This window comes from Tetrao urogallus, assembly GCF_951394365.1.
Source record: "Tetrao urogallus genome assembly, chromosome: 2".
Lineage (NCBI taxonomy): Eukaryota > Metazoa > Chordata > Aves > Galliformes > Phasianidae > Tetrao > Tetrao urogallus.
Window position 1 is genome coordinate 30,649,367 of NC_136814.1, and position 21,290 is coordinate 30,670,656.

Consider the following 21,290-nt stretch of genomic DNA (forward strand, 5'->3'; position numbering starts at 1 on the left):
TCTTCCTATGGGGAGGACTGGCAAGGTACCATTCCAAGCATCCTCTCAGCCCCTTTCTCACACATTCCCTAGGAATATTGTGGAATATCTCAGCAACAAAGTGAAAGCAGCATAATTTAAACATCAAATAACTCATGTTTGAGCAGCCAGGAGCATCCTCTGCCCAAGCCTCCTATATGAGATGGAGTTTTAGTACCAGAGCAACTTCAGCAAAGTTACTGTGTGCCTCTGCCCATCATACCTATATAATAGGTGGTAGCACCATTTGTGCCTTGAGCCACATTTGGAGATGATACATGCACAGCAGAAAGAACAGAGCACCTGGACAGGTTAGAAGATACTCTGTAGAAGCCTGCTTTCATGCGACCATCTGCACATGGTCTTGTCCCAAATTTTCCCATGCTCCTAGGGAAAAACAATTGTATCCTGGATTGTATTTGGCAATGTTAAAGCAGTAACATATCTATGCTTTTCAGATGTAGGTCCAGGCATGCACTATCTGAGCACATCTTTTGGACTATCTTGCTCTCTGCTACTTGAGAACTGTCAGGATTCATCAGTACATGGTACTGATACATCATACATCATACATCAGTACATCACTGACCATTTCTGATCTTTCAGTTACACTCCGATCTGATTTCAGAAGCAACTCTCAGTCAGGCACAAAGGCAGGCAAGGTGCGAGAAGAGGGAATTCTGCACACCTCCAGTCTGCTGCAGCACCTCAGCTCTTCTCAAAATGGGAACTAGCTGAGGATTACTAATAATGTCTCCTCCAATTAAAAAAACTAAACTAAAAAAAAAAAAAAGTATAGAATTCACATTACGCCTTTACACAACACTGCTCTTTTCAAGTTACATGTGAAGTGAGGGTGCTCTCAGAAGACTGTTCTACTTTATTTACATCTGCTAAACTCCTTTCAAAGAGCAGGTACTGCTTCTCCCCAGTAGGAACCTCTTAGACTCAAGTCATACTCTGTGGCAGTTTGTGAGAGCCTGCTCCAGCAATTTCTACTCAACTCTCCCTCCCTGCTTTGTGCCTCAGTTTTACAACCCTTCTCCCACTGAAAAGAAGTGGGAGGAATTGAGGCTGATGCTGCACCTCCCCTTACGATCTCAGAAACTGAGGCTTTGGGCAGCCAGGCAGATAACGTAACACCCTGTGCTCCTCGCAAGGTCACAGGCTTCAAGGACACATACCAGCAGTATGCACATGAAGAGGCAAGACTACACTGACATGACAGCCAACACGCCATCATTAACTAGTACTTTCTTTTCCCCCCTAAAATAGAAAAGGTGTAATCTAGCAATAGTAAATGAAAGGCAAAATAAAGGTTAAAAATTAGAAAGGAAAAAAGGAAAGGAGGAGGAAGATGGACTGAAGCCTATTTTGAGTTTAGGTGTGGTGCTATAGCATTTGCACTCTACTGAAAATCATGATCTCCGTGGTCATAACTTTTTCAAATTTCCATAAAAAACCATGAGCAAAAATAAGGATGCCAAAGTCTGAGTCATCTGGCAACTGTGGTTTGTAGTCCTGTCAGTAAAAACTGGCAATGTTTAAAGGTGCTGCTCCCACTGCCTCTATGGTGAACTAAAGCTTGAAGAATCGATAATAATTTGGTTAGCGTCCAGATCATTGTAGAAACTGGCCAGCGAGGAAAAGCCAACTGCCACATGGGGCTCCTTGTAGTATGAGGCCTATGTAATTTTGGAGCTATGTATCAGAAAAAATGATTGCTCTGTAAAGTACTAAGCCAAGCAGAAACAGCGCATTCTTCTACGGCTAATAAACCCTAATTTCTCTGGTAACTCTAACAGCACTTCAGACACTCTCAATACTCATGGCACCGCACAAGCTGTTTCCGAGCCAGTAACAATTTCTTACGATGTTCCTCCCTTTCTCAGGCCCTAAGCATTACTGAATTGAAGCTCTGTTTCTAGAGGTCTCAAGAACTTTTAGGTAATTTCTCTCCTCGTCAAAAATCTTATCCACTTCCTACCACTGAGAAGAACTCATTAGTTCTTCAGAAAGTCTATTCCAGTCTCTGAGTCACAAGTGACTGGAAAAGTCACTTGGGGGAATCCATGCCTATTTTTAGTTTGTCTCACTATTCAATACAACTCCAACACATAAGCACAGGACTAAAATAAGCGATGAAGCTAAACACGTGCACATAGCTTGTATTATGCATGAAGGTGACGCCATTTTCTATGCTTAGATTTACAACTTTCTATCCATCATCCATACATATTTTAAACTAATCCAGCCTTATTCCTGAGGGCTTCTGGAAAACTCCTCACAGAGAGAGAACAGATTTTCATGAATGATACATCTGTCACAAGGTTATGGTTTTGACATGATTCCTATTGGCTCAGAAGGTAAAAAGACATGAAGGATTGGTATAAAAGAGCTTAAACTGTGCTGAAAGGGGCTCAGCAGTAGCAGGACTATGAAGCACACATGGTACTGCTATAAAACAAAGTTCTTCCAGGGTAAAGCACTCACAGACACTGAAAGTATTGTTTCGAGTCCACATATTTTCTCCATGCGTGCCTGGGCTTCTATGCCAATATTTTATATAACCGGAGGAAGTACCAAATATTCCCGCTGTTCGACTGGAATTCTGGCTGACCCTGTGCTGGTGCACAAAGGCAACCCCAAGCCACATCACCTCTTTGTTCCCTTGTCCAGCGTCTGTCCCACCTCCACGATGCTAACAGTACTTGAGTTGTGCACCACTACTAATATCTTTTCCAATGCTTGGGAAAAGGAAGGATTACATCCTCGAAATCCCCCCGCTAAGGCAGTAGGAGGAATGTATTCAGCTCCTGTTGAAGTGCAGTAGGGAGCCCAGTCCAGCAATTAGTGTCAGGACAGTCGCAAAGGGCTCTGATAAAGGACCAGAAGGTTTCCTGAGACTCTCACTCCTGCGTGACCCATCTACAAATCCCTGTCATGAGCTATTAGTTAAAACCACAATACAGGCATAAATAAAGGAGTGTCACATGATTAACTATGATTGAAATCGATAGGTGCTTTGCCCGAGTTAATAGCTAATGACTCTGGGATTCAGCTCCAAAGACCGCATTTCACATACCACAATAGCAAAAGAGAATGGATACACTGTTTAACTTTCTGTAAACTATTCAACAGGCACAGACCTTGGATTGTTACTTCTTTCTCCCCCTTTTTTTTTTCCTATAGGTATTACAAAAAGAGTAGGAAACCCCAAACTCAATAAACCCTATTACTGAAACAATTAACAAACACACTTAATTAGCGTACTGACCATAAGCTGAGTGACAGGTTGATACAAATGAAGAGCATTATCCGCTGTAGCACTGGCACACTAGCAGCCATTGTCTCAAAAGCAGAGGAGAGAACTTAAATGCTTCCAGACTTTCTAAAAGAACTGGTAAAGAATTTGCTTTGGCTTAACTAGAACATTCTTCTTAGGCAAGCAAAAATCACCCAGCTTTCTTTTATTCAAGTAATTAGAACAATGTTTGGTGTTTCTGGTATCTGGATACATCTTTTAATCTCCTGATACTTTGGGGTATTGATTTTGCAAAAAATCCATTGTGAATGAAGCATCAATCCTGCAAATGAATCCACACTGATTTCTGACAGTCTATTTGTTTAAAAACTTCAGAAGCCAAACCATGAGCTTCAAGGAATTCCAGACAGTTATTTTATTTTATGAGATGGTATTTTTAAGACTATTCTAAAGAAAAAAAAAGTACTTTAGAAGTGCTTTAGGAGAAAAAGCACCAAAATGGAGCAGAAAATTTTACTTCCATCATTTTTTTCTTGCCTTAAGAATACGAATACAGAAGTTTATTTCATACAGTTGTCAAAAAATAAAAAAATAAAAAAATAAAAAAAACCTCTGAAATTTACCTGCAAAGCAAACATTTTATTAAATCTGAAGTTCATGAGGGGTATTCTTATGGCTGAGTGAATAACTTCAGTTGGCATATTACTACTGTCATCACCTCCAGACTACACGTGCTATGAACATACTGCATACAGTAGGGACAGATAAGATTAGGTCACTCACTAAAAACAATCAACATACTTTGCTACTCAGCAGTGATCTAAGTTCTGCTCCTAAAAAGTGTGTGCGTGCTCTCTAAGCTCAGTACACGGTCACTGTGTGTCCTCATGTCAACCAAGTTAAGTAAACGCCTGATGATTTGCAGTCAGAATTTATGGTGATACAGCACTGATACAGCACTGACAGTTCCTAAGTTTTTCTGGCTGTCACCTATCACTTGTGTGATTTTGTATTTTACCAACTCCAACAGCAGAGAGGAGGGGGGTTGCTCAAATCAAGATAAATGTTTCCTGTAAGAGGCATTACTGAAAAAGAAACAATTTTCATTAAAATGTATCCCACAAAAATGCTGATCAACTGACTTCTGCTTATCAAGCATATTTGTTGCTGTTCAGAACAAAGCAGCCCTTGAAACATATCTGAATGCATAACTATCAAAAGACGCTTCTCTTGTCTGCTATAAATGATACATTTTGGTTTTCTTTAATAGGATATTTCAATGTTTTATCATAATATACTAAGCCTTGCCTCATAATACCGGAACAACTCTAATTCAGCTTCCCTACTCAATGGGGTCATAATAAGTGCAGATCTTTTCTACAACACTTTTCACGGCATTTTGCAAGAGACCACAAAGCATCATTCATTAAACCACTGACAAACAAGGGGTAGAACATGTCACCTGAAAACTGTGGTATGCGGTTGATCTGAATTTAATACAATCCCCATAAAGAGGGTCAGAAGAGAGCATTATTAACTGAAATGATTTCTGTGACCATTTCAGAGAGTAGACCATACATTCTCTGCAACTGCGTCAGTACAACTGAGAGACAGGGAGGAGGAATGAACAAATATAGGCAGAGCTGGTTTCTTAGTCAGTGTCTCGTCTGGACATTTTGGAATATTGCTTCCATCCAGGCAAGGATATTAAAATCAGTCTTTCTTCAGAATTAAAAAAAATAATAATTATTTTGTTTTGAAGTTATACCAGAAGTCTCCTTAAGTAAAACAGATATTTAAGAAAAACAGCCATAAAGAGTCTCGCCTTAGAGAAATCTGGAACCAGCTTCTACAATTCCTAGCTGTTTTGCAAAAAACACCCTCCTCTTCATAGTTATGCAAAAGAGAGACCAAAACAATTCAGAGAAGACAAACAAACAAACAAAAAAAAACCTCAGCCAAAATACTGAAATGTAGGAACCATTAAAAAATGCAAGAAAAATTTTAACAGACTCGAAGTGTACTCAAGGTTAGAAAACATCAGCTTACTTCTCTTTGTATAAATTTCAGTAGATAGTAGGTATCTGCTTTCTTTCCTCAATTTAAAAGCAAAGCACTCATAAAGCAAATTTAATGGCATTTGAGATTAACATAACATTTGTTATTAGGTGCACTGCTGACAATGTAGAAGTATTTTGGGAAAGATATCCTGTGTCATAACAAAAGCATATGTATTAGAATTACAGTCAAAAGCAGCTGAAGAGGAAGAACTAAGAAAGAAAAAGAAATTGAACCACCCTTATTCACTTGCTTTTTAAATACAATTTTACAAATCAGTGCTTGAGGATGACTCCATATTTCAGAAACACAGTATGCCTGGCAGTACAGAACCCTGCAGAACACCATGTCCTTATGGAAGGCACAGAAGCTTACAGTGCTGACCACAACTCAACTGCTCTCCGTCTGATGTAGCGTTTTTATCCTATCGCTCCCGTCGTATTTGTTTTCTAACTCCAGGTCTATAACTTCTCAACATCATTTTACACACAACAAGGAGTTCAGGAACAAGTTTGACTCCTGCTGTTTTACAACAACAATCACTTTCTGGTCTGCACCTTAACTGCCTGCTTACGCTACGCTGTGCAAAAATCTTGTTGCTATCAGGAAAGACATTGATGAACCACCACTGATGTACGTGGTGTAACATAGTAAGCTATAATGTAACGTAGTAAGCTCTCCTGAAGCAATCACTGTAACACCTTCCAGAGGGGAACTATTTGTTAAATGCACTGATGGGAGAAAAGAGGGGCAGCCAGAATAGGCGAATCAACATTAGTTGAAAGCCATTCAGAAGATTATTTACTTCTGACATTTTTTTTCCAAATTCTAATATTAACATTACTTCTGTAGTTACTCTCTTCATTTTATTTCCCAATGCTGAGGTCAATCCACAGAACAGTCACAATTAAGGAACATATACAAACACGTGCATATGTATTTACGAAAACATAAATCTTCTTTATGTATTCTAACTAAAATAGGAAACTGCATCTAGCCACTCTCAATCACTGTCCTCCTCTTTTGTCCTTCTAAGCACATAGACCGCTGTCTTTTCACAAACCTTTTAGTATCCTTTTCTCATGGTCACTGCTTTTGGCTATAGTCACTTGTGATACCACAGACAAGTGAGCAAATATGAGGTGTAGAAGAATTTCTGTTCTGAATAAGGAGTGAACTAATGCTTGACAATATGATGAGGTTCTTCAACTGTCCGTGGCATAATGTCCTCCAAGCTTCAATTCAGGATGGCTCCAGTTGCTAAATTAAACAGTATGCACTCTGTTGGAATTCGACTGCAGAAAACACACCCTGGCTATTGTGGGATTTGAGTACAGCAACCAGCCTACAGTTTGTTCAGGACTACTGCTTTTTAATAAGACACATTAAAGGAATTTAACTAAGGTGGGGTGAGAAAGAATGCAATGAGAGACAATGAATATTCCACAGAAGGCTGAGGGAAAAAAAATTAAAAAAAAAAAAAAAAAAAAAAAAAAAGAGAGAGAGAGAAAAGAAGATGGAGAGAGAAAGGAATATTTAAAAAAAAAAAAAAATAAAATGATAAAATGGCTACACATACACAAAAAGCAGTAAAGATTCTGATACTTATGGTGCAGGCTTAAAATGTTAAGTTCCGCTAATCCTTTTTTTAAAGTTGGTTGATTTGCCTGCAGGAGGCCACACACACATCCATCCACTCCATTCTGCTCTATAGACAATAAAATCACCTCTGATCTCAGGATATTTAATAAAACATTTCCCAAGCCAACTATACAATCCGCCCTGCAAAAAAATGTCTAAACACTGATAATGGTTGAAAAAGAAAGGATACCAGAATTATCTAGTCTAAACTCCCGAAAGATCTTGCAACATGTTGCTATTAATGAAGAAAAACTAAATTTAGCAGCTTGTCTGTACAAATAAAAAGAATACTTGTATTTAGGAAAGCCAATATTTTTTTAAAAAAATAGAAACAAACAAAAAAGCAAGTTATTTTAGAACGTGCCTATGTAAGAATAAATAACACTGTGCATATTTTCCAGCTAAAGGTATATTTAAAACATGCAGATAAATAATATTCACTGTCTGACCGCAGGAAAAGCATATTAACATTTCAATTTCAAAATTGAAAGGAGAACAAGTCACTTGAATCTATATTTTCTGCAAGGTCTTAAACAAATGCTCTACAGAACACTACCCTACAGCTCCATTTCTAAATGGAACTATAAAATTAAATAACAAAAAAATCTAACTATGTTCTTGTCCAAGACAGAGACTAAATATGAATGAAGTTTGTAAAAAATGGGAACACATTATTCTAAACTAAGAGGCAGTCTCCATTCTTGAGAGCACTGCAAAGGCACAGTTTTTCAGGGGAGTATTAAAAAACAAAAACCAATGGAAAAAATCAAGACTGAGCATTTAATAGGTTTCTAAGTCAGGCCTGAAAATGATGCGAGTAGATTTCCCCTTTCCTCCCCGTTTAAAACCATCACAATGTGAGAGACAAGTACTGCACAGAGCACGTTTTAGATATGGATAAATATTTGAAATATCCCCCTTGTGCCCGTGCCAGAAAGAACAGACGTGAAATTTACGCAGCATAGAAGGTAAAAAATAAAAGGTACAAAGCTTAACATTCAGAGGAAGGAATTTTATCTTAATTAATTAATTAATTGCAGTATTTTAAAATATTACATGATAATGCCATGTTTGTTAGAATTCTCATTCTTATGAAATAGGGATTGATTTACTTTTTTACATAGGCATAGTGTCTTTCAGTCAAATCCATAAACTTCCAGTTAAACACATACTTCAACTTGCCAGAATCAGACTCCCAAGTTAAGGCTTTTATGTTATTGAAATAGACAAGCCCAAAGATCTCATCAGTATGAACTAACACTGTGGATAACAAATCAAGCATTTAACAGTTAGTGAAGACTAGCATTTAATGTTCCATATGCAAAGATAACTCTGATTTTTAGAAATGCCGAAGGCAGACAATGAGAATATAAAAATTTCATCTTAAAAATTCAACCTTGGCAAGGTGATAAGCAGTTGGTAATGGTGTCTCACTAACATTCTTGCAAGCTATCCATATATCTACATATATGCGGAAATATATAAATATGACAACGCTGTGTTGCTCAAGAGCCCGAAAGAAAATATGATTTTGAACAGTCACTTGAAAAGTATGAGTGAAATAGCATGTGTGATTATACTGTTTTAAAATGAAGTAAAGTTTTAATGATTTAGCAAACTCTCGGTTGGCTTTCCTGATTTCTCTATTCCATTCAGTGGTCACATTTAAATAGAGTCAAAACATTAGCCTATAATACTGACAAACCTAGGTAGTTGTTGAAAAGGAATTTAAGAGAAGACTACAACTCCTTGACAAAATCTGACCGCTGAGATGCACATGCAATTGGGCTCATTAAAGCAAAGGACAGTCCAAGCTGTGGAAGATGGTATAACTTTAAACGTTTGATCAGAAGAGATAGAGCTATGACTTGAGTCATTGTTTTATTTGGAAAAATGGTTCATAAATGGAGAAGAGGCAGCAAAAATACTTTGAAATCAGAACATGGGGGATACAAATCTACAGAAACTTAACATATCTCTTGAAAGAACAGCAGGTTTCAGAACAATGTTACTTTCTAAACTATTTTACAGTTTATTCTTAAAAGAATTTTCTTTTGAGAAAGGATAGTCAAATGCATCTCATCCCTGTAGTTGATGAAGAATCATACAGAATCACAAAATGGCTTGGGTTGGAAGAAACCCCAAATAGTGTCTAATTCCAATCCCCCTCCCCTGCCCTGTTGTGGATGGGGTTGCCAATCACTACCCAGATCAGACTACCCAGGAACCCATCAAGCCTGGCAGAATTATTTCAGTCTTTCATAGTGTTGTTTTAAAGGCATTTGTCTCAAAAACCTAAGCAGATATTTCTTACCTGTGTTCCAATAGTCTCCTGGAAGCAGCGTCCAAGCTGAGTTTTAACTGAAACAGGAAACACATGAGGAATGGGTTGTTGATTTGTGTAAGTAGCATGTCCTTTCTGGGTCTTCTGATATGGAAGACCTTGGTAAGAGACCTGTGGATGTCCTGGCTGAGGTACTTTCGATTTTTGTCCTGTTGATGCACTGTCAATTCTTGAAACTTGATGAATCTGAACTGAAGCTTCAGGGGGATGTTTCACATGGATATTCACTATGTTAGGAGGGAACTTCACTAAAATAATTGAAAGAAAAACACAGAAAAGTTAGTAGTAAAATACATACATAAAATAGATCCCAGGCACCTCTAAGACATCTCTTTTTTGTACATCAGAATTTGGATGAATTGATTTAACGAGACAAAAACGTAGACAACCCTCAAACTTTGGGATTAGAAGGAAGGGTGAATGAATGCATACAGTCTGATTTACTAAGCAAGAAAACGAAAACTTCACGGAGAAAAGAAAGACATTATAGGACTGTAAAGACTGCTACATAAACATGGATGTCAAACTGACTGGTGCAAGATTAAGATTTGTGGTCATAATGCGTAGAAAGAATCTCATTCAAAGTTCCAAAATTCAAATTCTACCAGGTTATTTTTGGATATATAGTAAGTTTTATTGTCTTTTTCAGATCTATGATCTTTCTCTGGAACACAGAAAATGCTTCGGATTTCATTTCTTCACCTTTATATACCTGCCAAGTCTGGAGTTTGCCCCTGCAATAGCTGCCAGCATCTCAGTCATCTAAAACCACCACTCCCATCACTAAACTTTGAATCCAGGATTTGGCAGATAAAGAGGGAGGAAATGTTTTTCAGATATATATATATGTATGCATTACATGGTTGTAGTTTTAATTCTAGTTATAGATTGAGAACCACAGAACATTTAGTGTGCATTGGTCTGTTTATGAGCCTCAAGCCTCTTTTCATTGAAACAAAAATGTCCTTAAAACATTCAACTCAGTTGAGTAGTTTGGGAGAGGATAAGGGAAAGAAATATGTAAGAAGTTTTACTGTTAGTAAGTTGAATAACAAAGTTAACATTTACTGTGTCTGGTTAGAGCTCTCTGGTCAGCAAGTACTGCATAGACCAAATTGAGGCCAGTCAATAACTAAATATCAGATTGCTTCGACAACAGACAAATGTCATGACATTACTTCCTCTAAAATGCATACTGGATTGCTGAGTCTTTTGAATTTCCTCCTTGCTCTTTTAAACTCATCTAGATATTTTTACATCTCACAAATTTCACCCTCACAGCTTCATTTCTTGGAAAGCATACTTCATTTATCTTAGCTGTTTTGTAATAATATTATTTTGTAGAATTTCTTCTTTTCACATTATTTTGATTTTGCCAGGCATATTTTCAGTATTAACTGGTCTCTCATAGTTATTCTTAGGGAAAACAAACAAACAAAGCCAACAAACCGAAAAAAAGGAACAAAAAAGAAATACCCCCAAATTTATGTCTACTTTGTTCTGCATTGTTTCATTTAGGAAAACCTTCAGAATATTCCCAAGAGCAACACCAATAAGAAGGTAGTATTAAGTCAGGAAAATATGGCTTCAGGGTCTTACTGGCTCTTCAAACCTTGCTTGTAGCAGAAAACAACCTAAATCAAAATTTAAGCTAAGTGAGACCTATTTCAGATAAATGCATGAAGATTCAGAAGGAGAAGTAGTGAAGCCTTTCTAATTCTACTAGGGAAGATGGCTTTTGAAGGGTGATTCAAGTGAGAATAGTTTACCTGTGATAAGAACATAACTAATACTAAATCATTATCTGTATTCCAAATCATAACTGTTTTATGTATGAAAGGGATCTCTTCCACTAGCTTTTCTGCCTGTCATATCTGCCACGTTTTAAAGTGGAAGAGAGTAGATTTAGACTAGATATTAGGAAGAAATTCTTTACTGTGAGAATGATGAGACACCGGAACTGTGAGAGGTTGTAGATGCCCCCTCCCTGGAGATGTTCTCAAGGCCAGGCTGGATGGGGCTGTGAGCAGCCTGGTCTAGAGGGAGGTGTCCCTGCCTGTAGCAGGGGGTTGGAACTACATGATCTTAAAGGTCCCCTCCAACCCAAACCATCCTATGATTCCCAAGCAGCGTTATCACAGATCTCCTCTCCAGGTTTTGAACTGCTGCACAGATCTGCTGATTAATTTTGATTTCTATTAGCCATTTCAGGATGAAATGTTTTGCACTTTTCTTGAACGAAATTAGCCATTCCTCCCTACAACATCCTCATTTAGGAATGTAAAAGGGAAGCAAACATTTTTAACTGTTGATGGTTCTAATGTGGAATTGAGGGACAGGAAAAATATTTAAGAGGTTAGGCTCCTAAGCAATGAGAGATCTATTTTGTGTTTTTAAGACAGGCACTCTAAATCTGAAAATTTTAAAGAGTACTTTCATGTTTCAACATTTTGTCTACAATAATCTGATCTGGAGTTAAATAGCCACAGAAATAAATTTCTGTGCTCCTAAATGTGTTTCTGTGCTTCCCCACACCACCATACCCCATTTCAAGTGAGAAACGCTCCGGAGAGCTTTAGGGACTAATACTTGAACATGTCACTGGAAACTATTTCCACCACCTTCTTTACAGCATTTATGTAGTAGTAGAAAAACCTTTTTTCTTTTTTTCTTTTGTTCCTTTGACATTGTTTATACTATCTAGAAAGACAGTTCTGTTTAATTGAATGATATCATGGACTCCCTACTTTATAAAGCTGACTATTAAATTAACTTCCAGGACTCTGCCAATTGATATAACAAAGATAAACATAGATTGCATAGTTAGTTTTATGTTAGATTTTTTTTTCAATCCTGATAAGTAAATAAAATCAATTCCAAATGAAAAAAACAATTATATCAATAAAATAAATTACCTTTTACACCTTGCTGTCCAGACATTGTCAGTGGTAAAGTATGAGTTGAGTGGATAATTTGTGATCCTACAGCCTTATTCATTTGTTGTGGGTGATGGTACAGTTTTGGAGTATTGCCATTCTGCACGGGGATCTGACAAAGTTTGCCGGTATAATTAGGAGGGCACTGGCATTTATCTCTGGAACTGCACTGGCCTCCATTCATGCAGGGAAGATGGCAAATAACTGAAACAAAAGCAGAAAGAAAAGTCTTGTTAATGACTTTAACTGTAATTACAATCAGTATTATCTGACTACATGTCACACGACAGTCAAAGAGGAAAGGAAAAAGGCTGAGACCTTTATTCATCTGACAGTTGAGGAACGACTATCTATCTGACACACTTTTGATTGCCTTGTGGAAGAGCATCTTTCCTTCCCCTCCTTCTGCACCCTCTGCCTGGTCCACATCTTCTTTTCATGAGAAACACAGTAAGAACATTCTTCTTTCAGAGGTACCACTATTTCATTATGCTTTTAAGCAAGACTCTAAAGGAATACTGTGCCTGGCTGTACCTTTATTGTACAGGTATTTCTATTCAGTCAGCCTTCCATTTCTATTACCTTGGACCTCCTAACCTTCTCTGAAAGACAATGGAAAAACTCCACTGGAGGGTAAACTGTGCTGAGGAAAACTTCTTTTCACTGCAAACCTCAGCTACTCTCAGGAAAACCACGTCTTACTGAGTGCCCATGTTTTTGCTTGACATTTCTCTCTCAGATAAAATAATTTGTACAGACTTGTTGATGATGTTGATGTACAGACATGTTATAAAAGTGTAAATTCTATTAAATTAATTTCAGAGACAAATTTCCAAGTCATTAAAATGCTGAAATTCTAATATAAAGAGAAGGCATATTACCCCTGTGCCAGTTAGCATTTGCACATTTACAGCAATGTAAACTATCAGACAAAACATTAAAAAAAAACAACATCAAATGAAAAATGTTTCTTAACTTACATACAAACAGCTCAGTACATTCTAAAAATGTGGTATAAGTCTTTATAATCATGACAATCTAACTGAGTTGTCAACATTTTCAAGAATTAAATGATATAAAAACAAGATTAATACTGTAATTTTGTACAAGGCAAGCTAAGGTCATTTTTTTTCAAAAGTTTGAGATTTCTGGAAAAATAACAAATGTATCCATTTGTTATCTGTTTTAAGATAAGACTCTGGCTGAATCAATAATTTAAGAAAAAAATCTAGACTTGCAGCAATTCTGCAAGTAATTTTCTTGGATTGCTATGGCTCAGTTTATATTGAATTACAATGAAAACGTAGAACTGTAGATAAGATCATTAGGAACCTGGAGCTTGTTGGCCCAAGGGGTATCATCTCTAGACCTCCACAGCTTGTTGCCATTATTAATACTAATAACAGTACTGGAAAAAGAATTCATATGTTGTGTGTCACAAGAAGGCAAACAGGACATTGAGCAGCTGTGTAATTCACTTGGCCCAGAAGTGCTACAGAAACACAGCAACTAGACTGCCCTGGAGCAGAGCATCATAGCATTGACAGGATGTGGGACGTACTCACCTCATCACCAAGATGGGTCAGTACACAAACATAAACAACTAAAACTGTTTTTTTCTGCCCTATTCTGCAAGTGTTTATTTAATATTTTTATTGCCTTATCCCAATTTTCCAGTTCATATAAACTGACCAAAAGTACTTCAAGCCATAGGACTGCAAATCAGCAGCAAGATGCTAAGATGCCTTCAAAAGGCAGTCTAGCCTTCTCCATGACAGGCCTCAATTTTTCAGTCATTAGAAAGCTGTTGTGACTTCATCCAAGCATACAAAAGACATCCTTGCAGAAAAGACCATACTTCAGAACAAAATGAAAGGCAATTTGATCCCAGTAGTAATGAAAGCAAGATCATTCTCTCACACCAATTCTTTATGTACTGGCCAAGTGAGCAGATTTACCTTAATGGCAACAATGCACAATGACTCTCAGATGCTTGCAAAGATCTGCTTAAGCAATGCTGAGAACACATCGCACAATAACACAGCCTTAAGCAGTATCAGGTGATAGCAGTCAGGTGTTTGAGAGGAGTAACGTGAATCAAAAGGTCTCACTGAGGAAGGCATTAAAAAGCCTAACCCATCAACTTTCCTTCTGCTCTCCCTGGCCCCAAGACGACAAGGAAATGAGCAAAAAACAACCTTTAAATAATACAGACATACTCAGTATTTTCACCAAAACCAATCAATTTCTTCCGAGCACCTGTTCCCATAAAGCAGCTGGTTTCGGGAAGGCAGCATCACTGTGTAACCCTCCCTGACCAGACACTCCTCTTCTGAAAGCAGACCAAAAGTTCTGCTTCAAAGAGTTGTGCTAAACATTCCGGACAGGAAGATAACAACAAAATAGGACTTCTTGTCCTCTCTCCATAGTGATTTGCAGTGATTATTCACATAAGTAACTTGTGCAATTAATGCAAACAAACTACTTAAAAAACAAGTCTAAAAATTAATAGTGAAGAATGTATCGATTTCCATCTTTTGAGTGTCTGGCCTACTGCACGAAGAATGAATTTTAAATGAGCCTACATTACATATATTCTGAAAACATAAAATTCTGTAATAAAAATAAATAAATATGGAACTATACAATTCTGATTCCTATTCAGCCATGTAAGAACCAATAGGATGCATGTTTGGGCTAAACCAGATAATCTCAAATGGCAAACTTTATGAGTAATAGCGAACTTTGTCAAAAAAAGAAGAAAAAGATGAACATTGAACTAACATATTTGGCAATTTTAAATAGGCATAGTAGTCCCACATATGCTACTTCTGGTGCTTCCTCTGGTAGTTTATGGACAGAGAAAGGGCTAAGATTATGATACCAGTATTGGAAATCACAAGCAACTAATTATATCAGATCTAGGATTACACACAGACCACTCAGGAAAAGTGAGCTGAAAGGAAGTAGGCCTCCAAAAAGGTGGAGGAAGTAAATGCCACTTTTCTTTGACAATGTTTTGGGAATAACAGGTTAACTAAGAGCAAGGAGCCCTGGGGAAAGGACCACTTAAGGCAGAAACAGGATACAATGCCAGTGGATGTTTGAACAGCTCAACTTCTGATGAGAGTTTTTTCTGCGTTTTATTTTGTCATTGAGGTTAAAGAACTTAAACAAACAGAACGGCTGAAAGCTGCCAGCAGGCATAGGGGACATTCTGACAAAGCCATTCTGACAAAACCCAGACCCAGGCGCTGGGAGAGACGGTTAGAAGATGCTGGTTTTGCACATACATTCATAACTTCCATTCAGACAAAGGATCCATTGGAGCCTGATTCTCACTGGGCTCCTCCTCATTTCCTCTGAAAGGGGAGAAAGAAGGAAATAAAAACATTTGTAATGGTGTGAAATCCTCTAGCTGCTCAGAGTCTGATAAAAACACAGACAGACCTGCACAAGATGACATGAAATGTCTGTTCACATGTGAGTATCTTACAAACAAAATATAGGATTAACAGACCTAAGAAAAGCAACAAATTCTTCACTTTATACAAGTGATGACTAGTAAATCGAATCTCTTAATGGTATATTAAGGAACTGCCAACATAAAATTGAACAGATTTAACAGTTTGTTAATACAAACGAATATTCATCCTTTAGATATATGAAGACTTGTTTAAGTGTCTAGAAACACTAAGTTTTTTCCTCATTCTTGAGCAAGTAACTGGTAATTACAAGCTTTGGTTTCTCTGGCATCAAAGACCTTGATTACTCTGATCTGGCAGAGGTGTGATGTTTCAGATGCCTTCATAGGCAGTCTAAAAAGGCAGGATTCGGAGAAAAAAAGAGGAATTTACAACAGAAGTCCTGAAAAAGTTACCCTGGCTATGGATTGGACTGTAACAATATCACCTAATTTGTTTTCAAGATACTCAGACGACCTTGAACAGCTCCAAAAAAACTAATTTAATCAAGACTGAATGTTTTTGTTTAATCAAAATGATGTGTAGCAAAACAAATTCCGAGAACTTAAATCCTTGTAATCCTTAGAAAACAGCCTATACTTACAAAAATGAACCCTGAGGATGTACGTAAACTCTCTTCCTACAGCCAAAGTGTTGAATAAAATTAAGATGACTTTCGAAATGTTCCTCATCTAGCTTTCCAAATCACTTTTCATATGCACCTCAGGGAACAGACGAGTTTATCTCACACTTCCCCTCATCACTGTTTGCTTTTCTGACTTATTTGCTATCAATTATTCCAGTGTAAGCATGATTCAAGTACATCAGCAGACTCTCCAAGAACCTCAGTACTGCTCACTAGATCACAGTATTTCCATGAATTAGTTGATTTTGTCTGAGTACTACACAGTTATTCTAAATCCCTTGGCAGTTTGTGCACCTTTCTTCCATGTTATTAAGCATACAGAAAATGCAAAAACTGGCACAGATCTTCCAACTCATTCTTCATATGAAAGAAGGGATTGTATGCATGGAAGTGTAGCACTGTCCTATAGAATGATGTTCTTGTAGTGCTGTGGTTCTTCTCCTCCAGACCTTTACCATCTGTGTAGCCTTCCTTTGGACACCTTCTAATAGGTTCATGTCCTTTTCATGCCGTGGCACCCAACCCACAGCCAGTGCTGGAGGTGAGGTCACACAGAGCAGAGCAGGACTACTCCTCTCCCTCAGCTGGTGGCAGTGCTGGACCTGGGGCACCCCAAGGTACAGTTGGCCCCCTTGGTTTGACATGGCACACTGCTGGCTCATATAAACTTGTTGCCAAACATGACTCCTCAGATCCTTTTTCACAGGGCTGCCCTTCAGCCTCGTCTCAGTGTGCACATATATCCAGGGTTGACCCGTCAAATGTGCAGGATCCAGCTCTTGAAACATCAAGTGAGTGATGGCTGTCCAGTCCTCCAATTTGTAAAGATCTTTCTGCAAGGTCTCTGTGCTATCGAGGGAGTCAACAGTTCTTACCAATTAAGTGTCATCTGCAAACTAATTTAGTATACGTTTTAATCCTGTATTCAAGTAATTTATGAAAACGTTAGAGAGAACAGGACATACAGAAGTCTCTGTAGTAAAAAAAAATAATAATGAATTAGTTAATTACTAGTGTAATTAGATTAAAGTAAGCTTACCCAAATGCAGATTGCCCTGAAACTGCGTGAATTTAAACATATACTACGACAAGATGTAAACTGATAGGAACAGGGGACAGCAAAATATAATAGAATAAGAGTGTGCTTCCAAGAATGTTCCTGCTGAAGTACTTCATTATCAGAGGCTGATTTTATCAGACTTCCTGGACACCAATTGTGAATAAAAACACTAACATCTATTTTATATACTCCTAAGATTTGATTTCTCCTTATTCTGAGCTCCTGTATTTGTAATTGTCAACACAGTACATTCCAAATGGCTACCTAATGCTCCTTTACATATGAAATCCTGAGCTTCAAGTTTTTCATAAAATAAGCTACTTAAAAAGATACACATACTGAAGTGACTACTGCATTTTAAAAATCACATTTTAGTTCTTGTATCTCTCTCCCAGTACATGTTTACAAGTTGAAACAGACCCTATGTCACGTCACTCCAGATAGCACGCTTCTTTATGTGGTCTATACTGAATGTGCTCCTTTGTACCATCACCTTCACATTGCTTATTAGCAGATGCATAACAATCCTAATAAGGACCTTATCAAATAAATTTTGAATCCAAATGCTGCAATGCAATAACAAATATAGAACCAAAAGGCTGAATGTGATAAAGGAACACTTCAAATGTTTCCTCTTGGAAAAATCTTGGAAAAAGATATACAGCACTGGAGGGACAATCTCATATGGCAACCTACTTCAAACTTCACACAGTTTGAACAAAAATATGCAGTTATTAAACTGTTTTCTCAGCTATCACAAATTAACTTTGTTAGAATTATCTATCTTACATTTTCAAACTATTACTACCACAGGATGTTTCAGAAAGTAGCACAGTCCCAGCTGGGAATGGGATTGTAAGTTCTGCAGTTTATCCAGACAAGAAAACCAAATTATTGCCAAAAAAAACAAGCTTCACATGTTTTAATTAAAAAAAAAAAAAAAAAAAAAAAAAGGACTCAGAATGAAAATCATGTTAGCCACAAAGAACAGCCCTGAAGTTTAGCGAAGTTTAACATTTCCAAAACACAATTCTTTCTGCAGATGTTATTTTCAGTAGGCAAAACCATACTCTTTCATTCCCATCATTATAATAACTCTAAAAACAAGTAGATAAGCAGAATTATGGCATAGTTAGGAACTGTATTTATTCACTTTTATTAACACCTCCACCTCTCAATAAAATAACATTAATAACATTAACGCTAAGCTAATTATCAGGGTCATTTAATTAGCTTATTACTAAGTACACATGCCATTTCAAGATTGTAAATTAAAGATGTAAGTCAACATCACAGTCAATGGATGTACTCAACTAGTAGGGAATTTCTGAGCAAGAGAATGAATCACACTTGAGTTACAATAACACTTTACTTCTCTTTGATCTAATTGCAACCACATTTTTTGATTAGGAAGACTGGTACAGGTCGCTGCCCTTAAAATATTCCAGAGTCTAGAGATCTTTGAGGTTTGGATTCAAATCACTGTTCTCATCTTCAATTCAGTCTCATGACTGAAGCTGGCTGAATTACTAGGAGCAAGTAGCAGTCACTAAAGCTGGCTGAGCAGGCATGATTTTACACTTTAAAACATGCTGGTCAAGGTCCTAGGGAATTACTCTTGCTCTAAAAGGATTCTTCCACTCAACATATAAAATAAACTCCCCGACAGCCTTCTCTTTCTGTAACTCTCTCTACTCCATGAAAAATGCCATACGTATTGTACATATGTACATATTTAAAAAGAAAAAATAAAAGCGAAAAGACATTGCACTAAGAAAGCTCAACAACTATCATGATGCCTGTGTCTAGTTATTTTCAAACTGCTGAATGGTTACATTAGAAAAGAAAAACCTTACGGATACACTCTCTCTCAGCCCCAGATCACCAAGATGGCCATTTTCAAGTTGCTATTACATAATTCTTCTAAATAAACTTTGCGTTTTGTCATAGAAAGAATCTATTTTCCTTGCAATATGTCTGTTGAATACATAGATCCACAAATGAGAACTACAACAGTAGTTTATTATAATTATTATTAACAGATCTGCAATAACATGATTATAAACAGAAATGAAACAGCAGCTGTTCTCCTAATACTTTCACTGCTGTTCTCATGATTTTGGAAGATACACCTCTTTAAATGAAATTGTATTCATAGCAGTTCTTTTCAAGCCCCTCTATGTATCACTATCAGCAACAATTTAACAACTCATGCAGTACATTAAGGCCTAATTAGAAGAATATCTGTGATGTTACTTGATGCAGCACTACATGACAATTATCAAGGAAAGCAAGTGGCAGAAAATCTCACAAATTCAGGTTACCTACATCTTCAGGCATTTTACATGTTCACATCTGCCAATAGCAACTTTCTCATTTAAATTTTTTTTTTTTTTTTTTTTCTTTTTTTTAAACTCAGCTGAGAAGTACAGGCTCAGCTCTGGGATGACCATTATCTCCACAAATAACTGAACTTTATTTGAATTGCTGAAAGGCTGTCTAATGATTAGCATCATTTAGTGATGGCATCAACTCACTGTAGACAAGGTGCAGTACGCATACCAAGTCAGTATCCACTGGAAAAAAACAACTGTTTACTTATGAAAAAGGAGGAGGGATGCTATCTTCACAGTAAATGGAAAGTACTGAGATTCTATGCAGGACGGAATGGAGTAGGTGTTGCCTTTGTTCTTTCCACATTTATTTACATCAGTAATCTCATTAATTCCAGATGCTGTTCTCAAAGGACATGTTTGGCCTGGATCTCTTATGATCCCTCTAGCAAAGACCCCCAAAACTTGCCATGTGACCAACACTGAGGGACTGTCACCCCGTCTGGAACACCAGGAAGGTAGCAGAGTTCTGAAAGAATGCAAGAAGCAACCTGTACATCGCGCTGCAGCATTGGAATGAGGGTCCCAGCCCTCAGAAAGAGCCTCACACTTACTGGAAATTATGTGAATTCAGATGCATGAGGTCAAGCCATGGACCAGGAACCAGCTAAAGAACAGGAAACAAACTATAACAAGAGATGGAGTACAATGCAGATTAAACACCGCTAATGTTGGGTGTTTAAATTAGAGCTACGTGTCTAAATCTCAGTTGTTAATAAAAGCTTCTCCCAGTGTAGTTGAAATAGTCAATGTATGTAAGAGAGCTACTCGACTGACCAATTTTAAGCATCTGTATTAAGATTTTATTAGAATTTATTATATTATCAAAATTTTTAAATTTCTACTGATGGCAAAGAAGATTTCAGCATACACCTCCAATGTGGATGCTGACATTCACGTTCTGTTGGTCTGAAAGCTGAATCACACTGGAAGTCAATTTTTCATTATAAAGACATATAAATAAGTACAAATTTTGGGGCACCAGTCACCCTTCAGTGAAGACACCGGCAAGTATAAGAGATCCTGACACTGAAAACTGGGCAGTGTGTTTAGATCATAAAGGACAGGGTAACAACATATTTTAGAGAAACACACATTTTTGAGTAATCCAAGAAAGAAATCCAAAATTTATACAGGCAAGACAATTTCAGCATACTATTCAGCATACTAAAGAAGACTGAGAGGGGACCTGATCCAGGTCTATAAGTATCTGAGGTGTGGGGGGCAGAATGGTGAGGCCAGACTGTTTTCAGAGGTGAGTGGAGACAGGAAAAGGGGAAACGGCTGGAAACTGCAGCATAGGAAGTTCCGCACAAATATGCACAAGAACTTCTTTACAGTGAGGTGACGGAGCACTGGAACAGGCTGCCCAGGGAGGTGATGGAGTCTCCTTCTCTGGAGATGTTCAAGACCTGCCTGGATGCCTACCTGTGCGACCTGCTGTAGGGAACCTGCTTTGGCAGGG

The 21,290-nt window shown here is 37.5% G+C and overlaps 1 protein-coding gene across 1 annotated transcript in view; it reads right to left on the reverse strand.

The window, feature by feature from the left end:
• The window catches only part of LTBP1 (latent transforming growth factor beta binding protein 1), a gene marked incomplete at both ends in the record, with an annotated part of 180,805 nt that overhangs the window by 85,767 nt on the left and 73,748 nt on the right, over positions 1–21,290 (reverse strand). The window contains 2 exons of the mRNA XM_079550558.1: positions 9,297–9,574; positions 12,242–12,466. Coding sequence (XP_079406684.1) covers positions 9,297–9,574; positions 12,242–12,466 — 503 coding nt within the window. The remainder of the gene's footprint in view (positions 1–9,296; positions 9,575–12,241; positions 12,467–21,290) is intronic.